General features: G+C 36.4%; 1 protein-coding gene and 1 long non-coding RNA gene across 6 annotated transcripts; one reads left to right on the plus strand and one right to left on the minus strand.

Moving 5' to 3' along the window:
* Window positions 1-10,292: 10,292 nt before the first annotated feature.
* Window positions 10,293-11,649, plus strand: LOC110856640. Its single transcript, XR_002548593.2, has 3 exons — window positions 10,293-11,339; window positions 11,420-11,483; window positions 11,584-11,649. It is a non-coding gene; the product is annotated as an uncharacterized LOC110856640 (long non-coding RNA).
* Window positions 11,650-12,014: 365 nt separating this feature from the next.
* LOC118437799 lies at window positions 12,015-22,027 on the minus strand. Of its 5 annotated transcripts, none has more exons than XR_004836364.1 (6): window positions 21,834-22,027; window positions 21,606-21,746; window positions 14,188-19,234; window positions 13,553-13,692; window positions 12,929-13,064; window positions 12,015-12,431 (listed from the first exon to the last, which is right to left on the minus strand). XR_004836364.1 is itself a non-coding variant. In XM_035857176.1 (6 exons), the coding sequence occupies exons 3-6, from the start codon at window positions 14,264-14,266 to the stop codon at window positions 12,142-12,144; spliced, it is 645 nt and encodes a 214-aa protein (XP_035713069.1). In that variant the 5' UTR covers window positions 14,267-14,841; window positions 21,606-21,746; window positions 21,834-22,023; the 3' UTR covers window positions 12,015-12,141. The 5 variants fall into 5 exon arrangements, 4 of the variants coding, with proteins under 4 accessions (XP_035713069.1, XP_035713070.1, XP_035713071.1 ...); XM_035857176.1 differs by having other exon boundaries at window positions 14,188-14,841; window positions 21,834-22,023; XM_035857177.1 differs by having other exon boundaries at window positions 14,188-14,547; window positions 21,834-22,022.
* Window positions 22,028-22,163: the final 136 nt, after the last annotated feature.

Consider the following 22,163-nt stretch of genomic DNA (forward strand, 5'->3'; position numbering starts at 1 on the left):
TCCTCCGTTCGCCCGCTTGAGAAAAAAACAGGCCGCTACTGTGAACTTTGCTCTCAAATATTTGACCTCCAAGTGCCCATTCAACGGAAAGATAAGTACCACGTCATTTCTAATTTTTACCTTGATTTTTTAGCATATGTCACTAAGCTTATCTCGCGTAGCTTGAGAAAAGGTTCGATTGTAAGTTTCTTACTGGGTTAGAATTTATGTTACATAATTTTACTTACGAGATCCCATTGTCTGATCTGAACGATGTTGACTATCGTTCATCCAGAATAAATGGACCATCGGAATTCTCGGGAGGCTAAATGGCCGACCTTGCCATAACTAACAACATGTAAAGTTTCAAAATTAATTGCACGGTCATTTCTTGATGGATTTTCAAAATGGCGCACGTTTTGGAAACCTTGGACCCTTGGGCGAAATATATATTTTCAAATTTTTGAAATTTGGCCCCACCCACCAGTTATCGAGGTCACAAGGTCAAAAAAATCAAAAGACATTGCCGTATTGAATTTCAAAATTCTGCAAGGGAATTCGAAAGACCTGGCTACAGATTCTTGGCGGATAGTCAGGTCATCGTATCCAGCGGTTATCTGGCCGCACCCCTTCATTAGGGGTCAATGGTGGGTTTGGTCAAAGGTCAATTCCCAAGAAATACAATAGAAAAAATTCTTACCACCGTAGTTTCTGAAATTCAACGTCACCATTATTCATAACCTTCATCGTGCACCCCATCTGAATGACCTGACCTTATCGTAGACCTCATGACGACAAAGGGGTGTGGCCATCGGCGCTTCTGCGAATACCCAACTCATATACGGCATGCGACATATCATTCTTCTCAGCTCGATGGGGAGATCAAGATTAAATATTTGAAATTTGGAAACCACAGCCCCAGTGGGTGTGGTCATCAGCTACTTCTCCATTTTAACGAAACCACGTCATGCGACATATCCTTCTTCTCAGCTCGATGGGGAGATCAAGATTAAATATTTGAAATTTGGAAACCACACCCCCAGTGGGTGTGGTCATCAGCGACTCCTCCATTTTAACGAATCCACGTCATGCGACATATCATTCTTCTCAGCTCGATGGGGAGATCAAGATTAAATATTTGAAATTTGGAAACCACACCCCCAGTGGGTGTGGTTTTCTCTAATTTTGCATAATTCTGTTTAAATTTCGTGTCAAGGATGGGTCTGATTACCAGAGACCATTTGAATCTGTTACTAAAAACCCGAAATCTTTCGGGTAAAATTTTTTTTTTACTCATTCTAAATTGTTCCAAAATTAATCCTTCTGACTTACAAAATGTCAAAAATGAAATTGGCAAATGGTGACATATTCCTCCAATATGGGGAGCGCAGCAAATTTGGAAAGTGAAAAATTTATAACCACTTGGAGACAAATTCATAACCACGGTGGTAGAGTCGCATACGTTTACTTTTTGGCTATAATCGTAACCCCATTTCTAAGAGTGTATGTACCAAAGGGAGGGCAGCCTGGTGGATACGAATTTGGCCTTGAATAACCCCGGAACGGTTTGTCGTAGCGGGTCAAAATTTTGAACAGAAGAGCATGTTATCCTCACATAGTTGTGTGCAAAAATTCAACTCTCTACTTTCAGAAATGCCTCCCCCACAGCCCCCAGAAGTTTAGACACTCATTTCAACTTTTTCCAAACTCCGTCTACAAAATTCGGTCCCCACAGAAAGATTTTCTTTTCATCTATCCGAACTCAAACAAGTCGATTTGACTTATATCAGGGGATTGTATAGGTATTTCACTATTCGAAATGATTTTTATCCCCAATCTAGGTGAAAGGTCATTTGCATAATCTTGGGTCAACTTTGCCGTCTGGGAGGACGCTCCGTCATGATGAAAAATCACCTTAATTATTATTTTACCGTGCAAATTAGGAAAATTGTATTCTAAAAGTGGTTTCAGTACAAGGTCCACATAATACTTCGAAGATTCCTTCACTTTTTGGGGGACTTTGATAAGTGGGAGGACACCACGACAGGACATTGCACCCACGACCATCAACTGTTTAAAAAAGTTCTCCTCACTGAAAATCACCAAATTTGTTGAATTTTTTTTCGGCATTTGTCGTGCAGTAAGCTTTTCAAACCCAATTAGTAACTTGTAGGGAAAATAGTTCTTCGTCAATTGTCACCAATAGCTCACTTCTATTCCTCAACAGAATATTCAAATAAAATTTTTTGCAAACACGGGCGAGATTTTTTCTGGAACTATTTGAAATGACTGTCTCAGCTTCTGGGGGATGTGGGGCAGGCATTTTTCAAAGTAGAAGGCTGAAATTTTGCACACAACTATCTGAGGATAACATGCTCGTGTGTTCAAAATTTTGACCCGCTACGACAAACCGTTCCGGGGTTATTCAAGGTCAAATTCGTATTCAACAGGCCGCCCTCCCTTTGGTAAACTAATTTCATGTCACGTAGAAATTTATTAACATTGTGCAGTGCTGTTTGTGGTTTTATTTATATTCCGTCATACTAACTTATGTAGAGAACGATTCACTAATTGGAAATCAAATTTATGACTGATCTGTATATTGACATGTGTGTACTGGTAAGTATTTATGTATGTATGAATTTCATTGCATGTGAATTTTCTCGTTATTCGAGCATCCACGAAATTATGCAAGTATTTCTTTACAGCATATTATTTTAATGTTCCACTCAATATTCAATATTCAATATTTAATGTTGAATAATTAATGAATATTTGTTTCGCAAGTTATGAGTGAGTGAATAAAGAATGAATATTTTTTCACGGCTATGAATGAATGAACCTTGAATGAATAAATATTTTTTGAACATGTATGACTTCAATTAGAAAAATAACTCCAAGCAGGGCCAAACTTATCCCAACAGTTTTGAAAAAGGGTGACAACGTGTTGATTGAAATGTAGGGTGACGCCACTTTCAACTTGGACCACTGCATCGCCCCCAACCATATGGAATGAATTGCTTCTCGATCCCACAGATTTGGGAAGCCTGCCTGGTCCAGAACTTTGATACTTTGTCCAATCTCAGGTCTTAAAATGTTATCGACAAATTCAAATCTTCCTGAATGCAAAGCAATATCATGAACCGAGAAACACTCATTCATTCCTTTCAAGACTAGGTTTTGCAAGCGTAAAAGTTCCGAAAGTATCCCCAGCCTGTGATTAAGTATGGCCAAATTTCGTGGACTGTGTTTCCTGATGTATGCAGTCTCGTTTCTCCAGTAGTACCTTGAAATAGATGTACATTATATGCAAGATGTTTATACATAATAGCGACCAGGGACCTTTAACTGTTTCCTTGAAGGATTTCTAGACAGGATTATGTCAGTTTAAAAATTCTCTAATTTTTTTTGACATATATTATAGTTCGAAAATATGGCTTATTTTTGCTAGGAGAGTTAGGTTGTCCAGCAAAATAATTTATAAATTGTTGTCATAAAATGACAACGATTTAATTTAATTACAAATTAAAATAGTTACAAAATAATTGAACTACGATCCGTATCAAAAACGATTTCTAACAATTATTCGTGCAATTACGACAATGTATAAAGTATTTTATTTTTCTTAACAATTAAATTCTCCCTGCAAAAATAACCTATACATATTCCCAGACTTTAAAACCTGTAGAAAAAAATCTGGAGAATTTTTGAACTGACAACCCTGTCTAGAAATCCTTCAAGGAAACAGTAAAAGGACCCTGATAGCGACGTATTAGATAAATTGTGGTCCACAACGGGTAGTCAATTTCGTCAGATACCACTTGTACATATGCCTCAGCATCCATAAATCAAAAACATACTTACCTCGTAATGATCGTTTTATTACGTGGAAAATCCTCCTTATACTTCCGCACAAACTCCTCCTCCAGTCGTGTCCGAACTGATGTAAATCCATCAAATTCCTCCGTTTGATAGACAAGGGTGTAACCCTTGGCAAAAAATTCGTCCAGCGTGCGAATAATCTTGTGACGCGGTGGGGCTACGAGATTAGCCGTCAGGTACAACTCGTATTGAGCAAGAAGCATAAAACAAGTGAAGTGCAAGCAAACAACGATCCACCTCGAGAAATCCTTTGTGATTGAGGCTTGTCTCAAAAATGCTGCACACATATAAAAAAGTAACACTCCCAGACTTTTAAGTAGATCAAAATCCAATGAGATTTTTGATCTTTGAAAGCTCACTGTGTTTTTCAAAATCCGTGCAATCACTACAATCAGAACGATTGTGAAACTGCTCAGCCAAACATTTCGGGCAAAGGGGGACACCCACACGGCCAACTCTGAGTTTTCCGACCACACCTCAAAATCACAGTAAAGAGCGTGATACCCTTCATACTGAAATGAATAGAGCTTATCGATCGTATGATAGTCGTAGCGGGCCAGGCTGTAAGCCAGGTAGTAAAAACCCCACTTATTGTTCTCCATTTCTGTGTGACGAACACTAACAAAGGTAACGTTTACAAGGGCCGCAATCGTTAAATATTTCCTCTCGTCAGAGGTGCATTCTTCCCGCCGTAGGGCGATGTAGTACCGCCCATTGCCACATGATGAGCCTCGGTAAAATTGTGATCCGGTGTACGCCGAAATATGCACATCGGGATGCCAGTCTGCCTGCAACCTTCTCAAACTTAACGTCTTAACCTTTTCAGTGTAGTCGACCAAGTGAAAAAGGTTCTTGCAAGGAAGGCATATCAAAAACCATTCAATATCTGCGGATTCAAGGCATTCCTGAGCGACATTAGTTTTCACGTGAAGGGCAAAAATAGTGTTCGGAATGCCAAAGTCGTAAAAGTAGGGGATAAATATTTTTCCCGGGGGTTGCGTTGAGATTAAGATGAGTACTGAATGTGCCCGAGTTCTGTGACCTTCTCGCGTGTAATCTAAATAATTTACCCGAAACGCGTTATCTTCTCGGCCGAACTTTACAAAAACTGTGATCGTGCAGGCCTCATAAAATTTGAAGTCAAGGACCATCTTCTCCTCGTGCAAGGCCGGATGGAAAAAATTTGGTCGGTAATAAATCGTGACCAGATTTGTGGGAGTGTTCGCGTGGACAAGGTGCTCGGTTAGGTCGACGTATTCCGAGGTATTGCTTAATCGTACAAATTGTATTGTGCAGAGTCCGAAGTGTCCAAAATTTGAGGGAGGGAGAAATCCCGTGCTTAAAGTTGTGGAAATAGTGAGTACCAGAAGGATTTGAAGAATATGTTTCAAATGCATGTTAAACTGGAATGTGGATAATTCTGTGCAGATGAGAACAGGAAACTGGTTTTAAAAGTGTCTTGTTCTAAATCGTGGTAGGAAATATATTTATTTAAGTAGAAGTAAATATTTGCATTGGCTCTGGAATCGGTTAGTTTTGCTGTGGGTTTTGGCATGTCCAATCTAAGAGACAGGTCCTTAATTACCTCACATAATGAGATTTCTTTCTTCAATTATACACGGATATATTTATTTTGTCAATATTCGATTATTTCAAGTAATAGCTATCGAGTTACTATCGAATTTTTATAGCCGGTCACCTCATTTGCATATTTTGACGTATTTGCGAGATGCATAGTTTGTTCAACATGTAAAGCCCGTATCGCCGAAAATGGGCATAGTGAGATTTATGCAAATGAGGTGGCACGCCTAAATACGAGGATAGTAAGTACTTACTTTTTAGTCGCAACTAGCCAAAATTACTTTTTCTATAACAAGAAAAACAATGAGTATATCAACCATTCCATCGTAACCCATGTAATGTTAGAATATTTTGATATTTTTATAAGATTTTATTTTTCAAATTGACGCTACTACGTAAATAAATCCATAATTTTTAAATTGATACAATCATCGGGTCTATAAATACTTACATATTGCGATGTTCAGAACAATATTCAACTTGCGTTGGACCACTCTTAAGACTGAACCCCAAAAGGTGAAACCTCTATCTATGTACATATCTAGTTGTATGAAGAGCTACAGACATATGCACATACATACCACAAACGTTCAAAACATTCCTTAACAGCGTTAAAAATATTCCTTTGCAACATGTAAAAAATTCCCTAGCAACGTCAAAAACATCCCTGGCAATGTTAAAAAAATTTCCTTAACGTAATTAAAAACATTCTTTAACGACGTAAAAAAATCCATATCAACGTTAAACAAATCGCTTTTGAACATGAATAAATTCCTTTACAAAAATCCTTCAAATGACTTTTAAATCGAAGAAATTCTGCCATTACTTATTTTCATTAATAAAGACATGCCGCTTGACCACTCGCATATTAAAATAATTCACGTCGCAATGAAGCTACCACATGTTTAAGAAGCTTCAAAATTATCCAACGACATTCACCTCCAAAGCTTATCAAAGGCAACGTAATAAGAATTCCACATCCTAGGAAAAGAGTAGAAATTGAACTATCAAGTTTCACAGAATTTAATATCGGTCGATCCACCTTCCCCCCCTGATTTCCTCCGTCGACTTAATTCCCTTGTCCATATCTCCTCTTCCAGTCTCCACCAAATGCCGGACTCAATTGTTGCCTTGAGGTTTCGTGGAACAGTTGACTTGTCCAACCCATCAAATAGAAGCCCATTGATAATGTCTCCAAATGAATCTTTGCTAACGTAAAACTCTTTCCAGTAGTACTTTCCTGACAAATACAAATATTCTTGCCGAATATGATCTGTGCCAGCCAGAAATATGACTTTCTGACAGCTGGAAACATCCCTCTCCACGAGGATTCGAAGTTCTCCGTCTGTTTTATTAGGATCCCTCTCACTCAAATCTCCCAGCTCAAAGCTATGCTTCGGACTCAGAAGCAAATGTTCAAATCGTAACTGAATTCGTGTCTCATGCGAAAAGACCAGTGACTCCCAGGTTTCCAGTAGATAATCAAAAAATTTATTTTTTAGCAGCTGATTGAAATGTAGATTCAAATAAGGATGCGACAACAGACGAAAGCAGGTCCCCGATTCTAACGGATTTTTAAGAGTGACATTGTTCAAGGCACCGTGATAAAACTTGTCATAGACCTGACCCCAATAATTGTTGATTCCTGTTTTATTCATCCAGGCTCCGATATCCACGAAGGATCCCACTTTCTCCTCCGCACAAACAATGTCCTCAAGCCAGTCTACTTTTACTGCGGGGTACGGAGCGATCAAGCAGTTTGTCATGATACCGCTGTAACAGTTTGTAAGAATGACCGCCATGACTGCCAAGACGCCAAAGCTTAGGCGGTAAAACGCTTTCTTTTCTAGAACAGAGGTTGTCTCTTCACATAGTGCTGCAATAACGAGAAGCCAAGGTGAAAGCAAGGAATCATCGATATCGGCGTACATCATGTACAACTTCAAACAAATCACAATCAGGAATAAAGTGATAAAGAGACTGATCCATAAATCTAGTTGAAATGGGGTGACATAAAACTCAAAAGTTATAAATCTTGAAGAGTAACATGACAAGAATTTTTCACCGTTAATAGTGAGAGGAATAATGTCATCCTTCCCCAAAGCGTCGAGCACCGGGTTCCTCATAACGTTGGGGTAGCCTATATAACCGTGATGGGGCTTTACGAAGTCTCTTGTAACGTTCACTCTCAAAGCTATATCCTGCATCAGGTAGTTTTCGACAATCAGCGGGTTTGTCTCCGTCCAATCGAATGGATTCGTGGGACCGATTTCGTATCGAATCATCCCGTACCAGCATTCCGCATTGGCATAGAGGCGGCCTAACTGCGCCGTCGGGCTTTCCACTACTCTGATACAGCTCATATCACTAGCATATAACCGACGCCACCGCTTCAAAGTACAAATCTCAAACTCCTTTTGGTCAGCGAAAAATGCCAATTGATAGATGGATGATGAGTATTCAAAAATATCGGTACGTGTGAAATGTTTTTTGAACACGTCGTCCGACTCTTGCAGAAACGTGGCGTTTCCTAGGACAAATATGTCCACGTTTTTGTAGAGAATAAGGTTCTGACGAGAACGTAGGGATCGATGGGTTGGGAAACTAAATAACCCGATGTTGTATAGTTCTCTAGATTTTAAGGGAAATCGAACGTTGAGAAAGTCAGAGATCTATGGCTTACCAGTACAATCTTGCATGATCCTGTGCGAACATTCATTGAATCTAGGGACATGTTCGGAGCGTGGATTCTCCTATGATCATGGCTGAACCCACGCAGTATCCAATTATTGTTCATTTCGTCGAAACTTGATTGTGTCACGGGACAAAAAACTGTTGTTGTGGGATGGTCGTGTGATGCAGAGAAAGCAATGTGATCTTCTCCATCACGCAGTATTTGAATGTCGCAGTTCGGATTTACCCCAGAAAAAAATGTGGACATTGGAAAATGCCTGGCAAAGGCAAAAACGCAACAAAGGGTAGAAAATACAAAATACCCGGCTAGGCAGGTCATTAGTGAAATCATTTCAACTTTCGCGATGTCGATTGACGATTGGGTGGGAGACGTTCCAGAATTGATCAATTGAGACTATATGATATATTCTTAAAATGATTTGATTAATTAAATTCACCAGATTTTATATTTCTTGCAAAGCAAAATGTGTGCCTGTTCTTTTCCGCTCTAGGCGTAGAAAGCATTTGGTGGTTGCTTGGTAATAAAAAGTCAAAACATTTTATCAATTTTAGTAATGGGACGCTTCGCGTGCATAATCCATCAAATCAATTTAATTAATCTACTTATGAATACTTTTAATACATTTTAATACTATTTACTTACTTAATACATACTTTTAATTCTAAGAACTCAAATGTGGAAGGTTCACATATATTAAAAAAGCCACCAGCAATACTTTTACAACAATTTGTTATGATGTTTATGATTTCCCTTAATTTATTAAGGGAATTTATTATTAGATTAATTAAATTGATTTGATGGATTATTTTCCCTGAATGGGACCCCCTCTCAAATGTTTCAGTAGTATTTGATAGCTCATTAATTCGGCTGTAAAAAAGGCCAATATAATTTGTCCATTACCATTCTTATACAACGATATTCTAAAAAATGCCAAGCTCAAGGTGGACCTCCAATATTTTGAGAACCCACACTCAAAACATAAATTTGTCAAATCAACACCGCCGATGTAAATATATGACTTCACCGCCCGGTTACAATTGTGATTCCGAGTAGTAATGAAATTTTTCCGTCCGGTCATCACATTATGACTACCGGTATCAAAATCATCATACATAACTCGGATTCAACATTTTAACCAATGCGGTTAAGCCATTTATGGACACCGGAGGTGTTGATTTGACAAATTTCTGTTTTGAGTGCATTGTATGAATTGGTGCTTAATATGGTTTCTTGATAGATTTCCGACATTTAATACTCACATTACAATAAAAACATTACAAGTTTAATGGAATGATTGAGAAAATTAAATGCGGTTAATGTATTTATTTTTTAAAGAGATAAAGACACAGATAGGGGTATGCGGAGTATATTTATTTACTTTTCAATTTTGTATAACATCAAAGAAACGAGTGAATAACAATAAACCAAGTTGTGATTTACAATCTAAAATATTTGTGAACCCGGACATTACATCAGATTTTGTTCAACATGTAAAGTTAAAAAGGAAATTTTCGTATTTAATCCCAAATGACACCATAACAAATTGTAAACAATGGATTCAAGAGCATGATATCGTCATCAAAAATGCAGATAAAAATGCCGGTATATGTATAGTTTTGAAACAAGATTATGAAAATGAAATATTAAGGCACCTAAATGATGAATCTACATACACCCCGTCAACCCCAGCCCATTACACGAAAAGCAGAGATGATTTTGAGGACCTTGTAAAGTGTCTAAAAATTCAATTTGATAACGGTACCCAACTTCAACATTTAATAATTCAAAACGACCAACCTTGTAAGTTCTATATATTGCCTAAAGTACATAAAACCTTTGTCAGAATACCACCTGGTAGGCCCATTACAAGTACATGTAATGCATTTAACAGAAATATTAGTGGATTAGTCGACTTAATTTTACAACCAATAATGAATTTAATTTCATCATTAATTCTTGACACTCGACATTTTTTACTATTATTAAATAACCTTACACTGCCTAAAAATAGAAACTTAGTATTACTTACCTATGACATTGAAAGTATGTATGTATAATCTTGATGTAAACCTATGTAAAAAACATTGTCTAAATAAGTATCTGAAATTTAAAGGTAAATCATCGGTACCGTATAAATTTTCCTCGTATCAATTTCAAAAACTTATGAGTTTATGCTTGGATTACAATTTTATTAAATTTAAAAATCTGTATTTTAAACAAACTAAAGGGATCGCGATGGGAAATGCAGCATCGGTGAGCGTGGCAAATATTACTGCGGAGTGTGAATTGTCTCCACTATTTGATAATTGTGAATATATATTTTTCCATGCTAGATTTGTAGATGATGGTTTCATGATTATTGATTCCACTGATATTGTTGATTTCAACGTATGGTGCATGAATATTTTTTCACATAGTAATCTTAAATTTACACTAAACCATAGTACAACCGATATTTGCTTTTTAGATGTTAATGTAAGTTTATCAAACAATAAGCTTTCTACAACTTTATATAAGAAACCAATGTCACGCCCATTATATGCTCACTATCTTTCTAATTTACCTAAACAACTTCTGAATTCATTACCGTATAGTCAAGGATTACGAATTATAAAAATTTGTTCCGAAATTGAGGACAGAGAAACGGAGATTGAAATCTTGCTGAATACATTTCATAACCGTTGTTATCCTAATGATTGTATAGATAATACGCGACAAAGATTAGCTCAAATATCAAGACTAGATTTATTAACTAAGTGTAAAAATTTAATTATAGATAATTTAAAATTACACCACCCAGAAATTCTTTGTAATATGAAGGTCAAAACTGAAACTCATGATTCCATTTTACATAGATCGTATGTTGTAATGCCATATTACAAATCTTTACCAACTCTAAATAGTCTCACCATTGAGTTTATTATGAAAGAAAGTGATCGTATATATACACACATGTTGCATACGCTCAATGTTAAAGTAAGTTACAGAAAGATAAACTCACTTACGAGGCAAGTATGTAATAATATTTAGTATGTAATATGTATATGTACATATCATCACCGAGGACGCCAACTTCTGCCCAACAAACTACTCCGTCTTTTTACTTTGACACAATCACATGGATTTTTAGTCTTTCCAATTCTAAATAAATACTACTAAATATATTTTTATAAATATTTTTAAGAAAAACTCCCTGTTTCAGGTAAATTTTATTGTATTTGGTAGCGACGTATTATTATTATTACTATTATACATTTTTGCATTTAATTCATATATTTTTAGGGATGAACTTGAACTATTTTATATAGTAGAGATCTTCATTTATTAAATTTACCACTTTGTAAAGGTATCAAGTCATTATATATACATTTTACAATAATTTTGCAATAAGTCTACAATAATTTAATTACAATTTTTTGCCATTTTTCACATATGTATGTATGCAGCCTGATGAAAGATTATGAAACCGGTCGCTACTGCAAAATTACTTCAATAAACAAATCTTTCCATTAGTTTGAAGTGCTTTAATTCATTCAAAATGTAGCGAACCATAGTTAACAAGCCGTAGTTTAAGACTGTTGTGGATGACGCGATCTCAGTCAACCCGTGTTTAAAGTCTTTGTATGTAATTTCTAAAATGGCATCAAGATAATTAGTGCTGAGATAATTGGGACTTTTGATATTTTAATATAAAGCTAATTTTTGGTACTACAAAACCTTGGTGTTTTTAAAAATTAGAAAATTAGAAAAAAATTCATTAATTCATTAGAAATTCATTAGAAAAAATTAGAAAATTCATTTTGGAAGTGCAAAAACTGTAAATGAATTTTCTAATTTTTCAAAACACCAAGGTTTTGTTTAACCAAAAATTAGCTTCACATTAAAATATCAAAAGTCCCAATTATCTCAACACTAATGATCTTGATGCCATTTTAGAAATTACATTTAAAGATATTGAATACGGGTTGAGTGAGACTAAACACTCATGAAAATGAAGTAGAGCCTTAAAGCAGGGCCTGACACACGCAAGGAAGTCGGGTCGAGCAGTGGGCATCGTTTAGGCAGTGGCGTTGCGGCCAGAGGTCGTACCGAGGTCGGAAAGTAACGCAGGCTTCGTACTGCAGGTTCAGCTGCAAGTGACGGCTCGGTTCGAACGGATTCCAAGCCAGCTTATGGCTCAGTTCACGCCCGGAATGAATCCAACTCCACCCCGCGGCGGGCACATTTACGGGAGCGTTGCTTAAAATATAGTCCAGCGCGATGCCACCAATCCATAATTCCGCTCGCAAAATATCTATGGAAGAACAAAATAAGTAACATTATACTAATTTTTACCACAAATAATTTGACACCGAAATTGAGTCGTTTGTATATGTACATGCTCCACCTATTTAGTATGTACGGATTTAGTACCGGATTTCTTAAGAAGGTGTATGTACACATGTATAACGGATAAGGCCATCATGCCCGGATAATTTGGAAATCCATTTTTCGTCCAGCACTTCAAAATCCGGACTTAATTTAGAAGAGAATCCACATTTCTTGAATTTACATGTGTTAATTTTAATTTGTAAATATGTACATACATTGCCATGAATATGGCAAAATATTTTTCTCTTAAAATATTTTTCTTCAAACTTGCAAATTGTACTGCACACACGACTTTACCTTATTTCTAGTGACTGTCGTCGTATACGTGTACGAATTGTACGTACGTATCCAAGAATAATTTAATGCCGGGTGTCGAAAAGTGTAGATACCCGTCATTGACGTACATTCATAACTACTCACCAGTACAATTTTGGAGTAACAGCATGAAGCTGAAGTTCTGTTGCTCCACAAGATCCTTAAACTCGGCGAGATGCATTTGCTTCCCCCGTTCGCTGGTTATTCCTCGACAAAGTCGGTGACACTCGTTGAACGTCAACTAGACATGGACCACAATTTTAAAAGTTCTACCAAATCTAACACTGCGATGGTGCGAAGTGTAACCTTCTGATTTGGTTGAAATTTCGAAATTATGTGGCCAACGTTTCTTCAGGCAGTTTGTGCGATGGTCAGAATTTGGCAAAATATCTTAGGTTAAAGTTTAAATATGTGCAATTTTTTGCACGGGAAACGAATGGAAGTTGACTTTGCTTCCTCCGCCTGGTAAAAATCGCTCGTTTTTAAACTTTGACCTCAAATATTTTGACAAATTTTGACCACCAACAATCTGCCTCAAGAAACGTTGGTTGTATTGACATGGACCACATAATTTCAAAATTTCAACGAAATCTGAGGGTTACACTTCACACCATCGCATTGTTATTTCGCAAATGAATTTTAAACCCAAATATTTTCTTGCGGGATTATGTTTTTAGCAACGCAACACAAATGCATACCCCCAATGTTATGTAATGCATTTGCCCTTACTTGTTGCGGTGCGACGTAGTAGGTTTTATCGACGCCGATTGTCTCTATCGGAACCAGTCCGTTTTCATCCGTGGGACAATTTATTTCGTTGTAAAGTACTTCAGGGCTGTCATTCTTGCCGCCGTCAGGGGTGTCAAGGTCTGCAATAAAATGTATAGAAAGCGTTAGGGTTCAGACAATTTGGTTCAAAGGTTTGGGCGGTATCAAAATACAAAAATTGGGCCAACAAAATCTCTGAAAACCATCGTGATTTTGTCGAAATCGGAGGGAGACCGCTAGCGTCATCGCATTGCGCGCGTTTCTCTTTGTTAGTATTAGTATCAAATTGTTAGTTTGTTAGGTTTAGGGACGTTCGTAAACTTTGTAAAGATAGGTCGGTGGGTGGTCAGGGCCGAATGGTAATGTGCGTAAATATGTGATATATCTTAAAAGTAGTTTGGTGTTTGTCCAAAAAATAAACAAAATAATTTGCGTTATAAAGTTTACAAACGTTCCCTTTAACAAGAATGAGCTAAACATTTGCAAAAAATATTTTTCATTTAATTTTTATCCGGTGCCAATTGTTGTTGAACCTTGAGCAAATTTGATACAACTTTTATTTAGAGTTTGTGTTTCTAGGAACAATTATTTCTTACCTTGTGCGACAATGTTTCCAGAGTTGAGAAATCCCAGAAGGCAGAAAAAGGTTGCCAATTCGAAGATAAGTGAGTTCATTATGTGTTTTGCGCAGTATGTACTTCGATCGGTTTGGGTTCAGTTATCTTTCCAGTTTGAGAACGTATGCGAAATTTACGAAATTTATATCAATTTTGCACAAAAACGAAAAATTATGCAGCTTACTTACTTTTGTGCATGCCATGTGGGTAGTGATTACGTATGCAAAATATAATGGGTACACATTTTGGTAGAATTTTCCTCGTTTATTGTCTGTTATCGATTTAAACTTTCAAATTAAAGGTGTGACAAAGTAGTAGCAGGTGTAATGGAGGAAAATCCTGCAGAAATTTGGATGTGTATTAATTATAATGGAATTTTGCACCACATCCCACTGTTGAGATGGTAATAATAGATTTGTATAAAATTAACAATATCTTGTCCTGGAGTTTTATATGCGTCTTAATTTACGCAATGACACAAATTGAATTTCAATTTTCCACGATGTTCATAACAACTGATCTAACATGAAAAAAATGACGCCTTGATGGTAATATAATATTTTGAACCGTTGACCTCATCAACTTAATAAGATGTCACGGTGACCGTATGTTCATCGTCCAACATAACTCTACCTAAAAAATTCGACAAATTTTTATTTAATACCGCATATTGAAATTTGCGTACGGGTTAAACCTATCAATGACAAAGACAAGACATTTTGATAAATGGTTCAACTAGTTTCACTTTTACTAATAAAAAATAAAATCGGTTCGTTGACGAACATTATTTATAAAACTTTTCCAGTGTTATTTGTGTATGTATTCGGCATATCTCGACTTTTATCAATTTATGTATGCTAGTTTTTACGCTAGGTACACACAAGAATAAATAATTGCTCTTTTTACAAATTTATAAGTTAGTTACATTTGCTTACATAGAGGGTGTCCTAAAAGTTTCTCCCGATGGATTTTCCGATTGTTTTATGTTGCTAGCTTTTACATCTGTTTGTTTTGTTGTGAAATTTTTTTTGCAATAACATACCAAAGGTAAAGTCTTCTCGTAACCACAAGGAATTGAGTATCCTCTTACTATCAGGTGCAGGTTATGGGTTTAATTGAAAATGTGATAGTCTGGAAGGAGATAGGATTGCGGAGCAACAAAAAATATTTTAAACCAAAATGCAGTTCGGATAGTTCGAGAACACCGTCCCCATCAAAAAAATGCTCAATCAATTACCAAATTCGATGGAAATTGGATAGTTCTGCTACAAAAGCTAGAGGAGCCTAAATCTTGCATTACGGCAATTTTGGAATAATTGAGATACTTTGGTCATTACTTTTGGGACTAACCCAGCATGACAAAGGAGGGTTGCCAGACATACAGGGTTCAGTTTAAAACGCTTTTGAACCCACGAGATATCGGCTAAACTTCGCCAAACTGGTTAAAAGCATAGATTTTTGACTTTTTTGACCACTGTGGAAGGTGAAGATAAGCGTATATACACAGATAACAGATAATTTTAATCGTATTGATAATTCAATCCATAACATTTGAGACTTAGGAAAACAAATTTGAAGGATCTCACATCCTTGACAAGGCCGAAAGACAACTTTGAAATCCCGGTCCCAGGTTGGTTTCGTAAGGACCGCATATTTTGCACCATAGTTTTGCGGCATGAATGGTAGAAATGGTGAACAAGGCCGGATTACGCACATCATATTACAGTACTTTCGAAAAACATACCAGTTTGAACAATTCTATCTCCCTGAATTTGTCAGGTAACAAAATTCAGTGGTTAATAGGGAGAAACTTTTAGGACACACTCTATGTAAGTCAGAAGTATGCATACTATTAGAGTGGTGTAACTCCCTTCTCCTCCAAACTTATTGTGAACCACTTAGCTAAAAACTAATTGTAAGTTGGCTAGGAACCATTTTCCAGCATGCAATTTATAATAGTTGAAGGGCATCTGAAAATGAGGAATAAGTAAAACAAGAAGTGGAGTCGTAAAAGGTGAAACACTAGTTACCGCGAATGTGCGGGTTATCAACGTCATCTACACGAATAAAAAATAACAGTTTAAACAGTGTTGAAAAATTCCAAATATTAAATGAACCACTACTTTCACGTGTCATAAGTAAAATTACAATATCTTTCGCTATAAAATAAAAATTGTTAACTCGACCATATCTTAACCGTGAGCTGAACCTTATTAACAACCTAACCTGACCTAGTCTAACTGAAGCTGACTCTTTTGTTCTTTGGGTGCCTTTATTTGCATTTCAAAATTTGAGTTTCCGACCTAGTCGTCAGTCGGTTGAATCGTTCATAAATTTTACAGATGGTTTATAGAAAAGTTGCAAAATGAAGCATTTTCAAACCCTACCATTATTCTTTGCACCATGCTCAGTATTTTATACCTTCGCCACGCTCGAATTCGTTTGTGTGCCGCTTGTATCGTCTGCCACGTTTCCCGAAACCAAGTAAATACTTTCTCCCTTGTCTCCCGATGATAATAAACTTCGCGTAAGGCCAAAGTTAGAGACAAGAAATACAGAAATATCAGGATATAACCAATCATGATAAAATTTCCCGGCCCTACAACATCGTTTTCAAATTCTGGTGATTTCTTCGGCGGCCAATGAATAAGTGCTCGGTGCAACCGAGTTCCAAAGTAGGTTTTCCAGGTGTACAATGAATGTGGGCTTAAAATGTTCCGATCAGCATAACGTTGCTTCCACCAGTGGAGTATCCCAGATTCTTGTAGGCCATACAAACCCGGGGTTAAGATCATACCAAGCAGAGTGTTACTTGCGACGTAGAAACCTCTTTCCGTATATACTCCCGAACTTCGGTATGAAATTGGGAAATATACATTATTGAACGTTAAAAGTTTAATTAGAGCATTGCACGAAGCGTCCTTGTCCATTACCACAAAGATTTCAGGAAGTCGTTCGTAGCCATTGTTAGTTTTAATTAGGTGGTTGTTGCTAACATTAATTGCGAAGTCATACCACGAGGATAGTAAAAAGGTTGTACGATCCCGTATTGTTTTAAGGATGTTGTAAATATTAGAATTATTAGGAGCCACGACTAGTCGGCCGTTAATTTCGTTTGTGAGGAACGATACGAACCTTTTCTCATCTCCACCATTGTCCGATGACCCAGTAGCTACAATTGGTACCGAACTAAATGCAATGCTATTTAAATCGCTTCTCATATTTGGTAAAGTCCTACTGGTGAGCTGCGATGTATATGATCCCCGAAACAGGTTTCCAACAAGCATAGAAAGTATCGAGGAAGAGAGAATGGCGGTTCGAATGATCGCACTTCGTATCTGTGGGGATGATTTTCCCTCATTTCCTGGCTGATCCATTAAGTGCCGCACCAAAGTAAATGACACGTACCAAGGGGAAGTGTATCCAGTTGCTGGTAGATTTAACAGCATATTTAAGCAAAACAGTAGCAGAAAGAGGCAAATCCATGTACCGGAGTCGAACGTGGTTAACAATGCGAACCCATTAGCTTCTCGCTTTTTACTGAACACGACCGTTTTAAGTTCCAGGTAATCCCCACCGGGAGTAATGAGTTGTGCTGGTGGGCTAGTCAATTTCTTAGCATAAGCATAAGAAAGCAGTCTCTGATCTAAGAGAATGTAGCTTAATTGGAGATCAGGATTCCTCGACGGGGATGCAAACGTAAAATTAAACTTACGGCTCAATGTTATCATGGCGCAGGTATACGGATTGGGGGAGCCCTTAATTTTGTAAATCCCACATGTTTTCTGATACAGTTCTATTGTTTTCTTTGCAAGGCTACCTATTATACGAAGTCCTACCGGCCTACTATCCATATTTCTAAACTCCCTTTGGAACCGTGTGTCCAAATTTTGCAGTTTTCTCGCTCTTTTTGTTATGCTGTCGGAACCTATATACGATTTCGAGGTCTTGTTCTTTTCAATGAAAATTAAATCTAAATGATACTTTGAGAAATATATAGTAACGGTATTTCCTCTAATGTGCATTGCAAAGATGTTAGCTGAAACTTTACTTAACACGAAATTGAATGGACTTTTGTTTGGTTTAGGAAAATCGGTCGCTTCAGGGATTCCTACTCGGATAAATACATGTTGAGGTTGTGGATTTTGCACCATTAGCTGCAATAAACCATTTTCGCTATCCGGCAAATTTATTTGCTCGCCTTCTTGCAAGTCCATGAATCCAATGCGGCAATAATCCTTTGAATTTATATAGGGCGGGTTATGTTTCTGGAGAAGCAGGTATCTTTCAACCGTATTATTCTCTTGAGCGTCAAACACTAACCGGACATAAGTTTTAATATCCTTGACCAACTTTGGAAAAATGAGGCGTTCGTCCATAATCCAAAAACGTGGATCATCATAAAGGTAAGTGTTGCTAGTAAAAATGTCTAACGTACAACCAGTAAACAACTGAAGGAAATTATCAAACGTTCCAAGTTGGTGTGAAAGATGCAAAAGTGGAAGGAATATTTGCAATAACCTTGACAACATTGTGAATAATTATCGTTTATGTTTCCCAGGAGTCAAAAAACGAAAGCGACTGTAAGAATAGAAATGCAAATAGCCCATTCCCTTCTGGTTGCTAGTGCAAGTTGCTCTGAATATGCGACGTATCAAATGTAAGGACAAGCTCAAACTAAAAACATCACTTCTAATGATTCTGTTTGCTCAATATGCATATGTACGTTTTATTGACGTCATCGATGCAATTAGGGCCTCAATGTTTGGCCTTCATTAATACACATAGCTCAAATTTAAATTGACGAAGAAAATAATTTGATTTAACACATTCAACACGAAATATTGTCTCATTTTCTATGCTATGCTAAGATAATAATGGGTAAGTTATACTTCGTTCTATTTTCAGGTTTGTTATGAGTGTCCAATATTTGCGTCATGACCGGTCTTTACATTGGGGTTGTAGGTCTCCAGTTATGAAGGGCGTAACAAATTACCCACGATTTTGGAATTTAATGACGTATCCCCTTTTTTAACGGCAGAGTCAAATATTTTAAAACATTGGATGCAACTACCAGTAAGAATTAATGGTCGCTATCTAATATTTTAGAATTCTTTAGGCATATATATGCTTACAATGCAAGTCTTTTACGTGTACAACTCAGATCGGATTGGGACCAATTTTATTTTGTTCACCACAAAAAATAAGTCTACCCGTATTTTTTCATTTTTCATAATGCGCTAATTTGAGCGCGAGGCGTGAATTTTTAAACATTTTTCAGCCAAAACCTCGGTTTTTAAAAATTCTGTAAATTTTTGAATTTTAGCGCGAATCCAAAAATTCGAAAACATGTCTCTTCAGAATGACTTACTTGACTTACGAAAAATCCAATTGTCTCGAAATTTGAATTTCAAAATTTGTTGCTAGTATTTGAAATTCATTAAAATTATAAACTCTTTCCAATTTTTAATTTTCCAAAAAACAATGCGTGTGGATTTTTAATAAGTCAAATAAGTCATTCTGAAGACACATGTTTTGGAATTTTTGGATTCGCACTAAAATTCGAAAATTTACAGAATCTTTAAAAACCGAGGTTTTGGCTGAAAAATGTTTAAAAATTCGCGTCTCGCGGTCAAATTAGCGCATTAGGAAAAATGAAAAAATACGGATATGCTTATTTTGTGGTGAATAAAATAAAATTGGCCCCAACTAGATCTGAGTTGTACACGTAAAAGACTTGCATTGTTAGATAAATAATACTGTATGCAATGCATTTTTTCTAATTTTAGAATTTTTGTTGTAAGTATGATGGTTAATTTGCATATATACATACAACAAAATAAACTTGGTGGGGTTTTTTTTAAGATTATTGTGTTCTCTTGAAGCAAAACGGTATGAAATAGCTACCAATTTAGTTCGCTTTTTGTGCAAAAGACATGAAATCTGGTAGAATTGCGTGTCAAAGGTGATAAAAGTACTGCTAAAATGACAACAATTGCTTTTGCCAATATTCGATCAACCACAGCACAACGAAATATGTGAATAAAAATATTTAGAAATAATGGCAGATTCGCCAATTTTAGCTGGTAATGAGTTCTACAGTTTGATGGACATGTGCTACATAGTCTGGCATTATTTAAGCAAATTGGATTTGCTTAAAGGAAACTTAAGTACTTATTAGTCTTGGAAAAATTGCAATTTTTTCGTAACAATAGCAATCCTGCCATTCTGCCAAGGAACAATACCATTATTACACACATATAATAATTTCCAATATATTGGATACTACATGGAGTGATGGCTTTAATACTAATCCATGTGCGAAATAATCAGATGATTGGTAAACAATTAATAACTCGATAGTTAACTTTGATGTATGTAAAATTGTATGTAGAATATTGTATGGGTATGTGTGTAGAATTGTTTGGTCCAATATTGAGTAATAGTACTATTTAAGAATAATAATTAAACACAAATACATAAAATCATTACCTCATCTTTATCTGACAAGGGAACATAGGTGTCCAACGAGTTAAGGGTCGACACCTACAACAAAATGACCACAACACATGACTTATTAAACAAACTGAAGGAATTTCCGTGTAAGATTCACTTTTCGTCAAGTTGTGACGATATTTGTGACGAGCGCATGACCATCGGGTTGCCAGCGGGAGAGGTCGGCCCATGAACGATCAGGTCGAAACAGAGAAGCGTCGTCGTTTTCACGTCATCTTCAGAGATTTCAAATTCTATCAAATTTTGAAAACCACTTGAAATTTTGAAAAAAATTTGAAATTTCTTGAAAATTTCAAAAATTTCTTCAAAATTTCAAAATTTTCTCAAAATTTCAAAATTTCTTCAAAATTTCAAAAATTTCTTCAGAATTTCAAAATTTTCTCACAATTTCAAAATTTCTTCAAAATTTCAAAATTTCTTCAAAATTTCAAAATTTTCTCAAAATTTCAAAATTTCTTCAAAATTTCAAAATTTTCTCAAAATTTTTTCAATATTTCAAGATGTTTTCAAATTTGAAAGAATTTTAAATCTCTGAACACGACGACGCTTCTCTGTTTCGACCTGATCGTTCATGGGCCGACCTCTCCCGCTGGCCACCCGATGGTCATGCACTCGTCACAAATATCGTCACAACGTGACGAAAAGTGAATTTTACACGGAAATTCCTTCAGTTTGTTTAATAAGTCATGTATTGTGGTCATTTTGGTATAGGTGTCGACCTTTAACTCGTTGGACACCTCGGTATGTTTCCTTGTCAGATTAACGCAAACCTGATAAAGCCCAAACTTTTCTCTAGGCTTCGTGAAATTTACTTAATTTAGAATTTAGATTACATTTACATTTTCAAAAGGATAACATTAGTTTTAAGAGTGTAAATGTACCGTTGATTTTTGCGTCTTTTCTCTCCCACCCTTCCATCCCAGTTCTTTCGTACAGACTCCGATCTGTCTCAGCTCCAGTTTATTAAGGTCGGTCCAAACCGTTCGGCATTTCCGTTCTGGGGGTGGCTTGGTGGAGACAATCTGATAAAAAAAATTCGAAATTTGTCTGCATGCCCTTGTAATTAGTCAAGATTTTGAAATTAGCACATTACAAATATGTTTACCTACCGAAATTGCAAAAACCAAAACCACAGTCAACTTGAGATTCGTCATTTTAAAGATTTTAATTATTTCGTCAAAATTATTAAGAGATACACCTGCACAACTTGAGCTACGCTGACCAAGTGCTTCTGCTGCAATGAAGAATCTCCTTGAATAGTTTGCGCATTATATAATTTTTGCAGTGGGGTAGGTCTACTGGAGTGGATTTATGTAACAGGTTTAGATTGACTGCAAGCAAGATATGAATCTCGTACATATTTATGTATATAAAACTCCCAATGCCCCGACTCAGGCATTTTTCCGACAACATTTTGACATGCATCGCGAAAACTACCG

This window comes from Folsomia candida, unplaced genomic scaffold, assembly GCF_002217175.1.
Source record: "Folsomia candida strain VU population unplaced genomic scaffold, ASM221717v1 Fcan01_Sc016, whole genome shotgun sequence".
In the NCBI taxonomy this organism is placed as follows: Eukaryota; Metazoa; Arthropoda; class Collembola; order Entomobryomorpha; family Isotomidae; genus Folsomia; species Folsomia candida.

Bases quoted from the DNA above. Each gene is read 5' to 3' on its own strand.
- LOC118437799 (XM_035857175.1), bottom strand. From the start codon at position 18,740: ATGTTGTCAAGGTTATTGCAAATATTCCTTCCACTTTTGCATCTTTCA.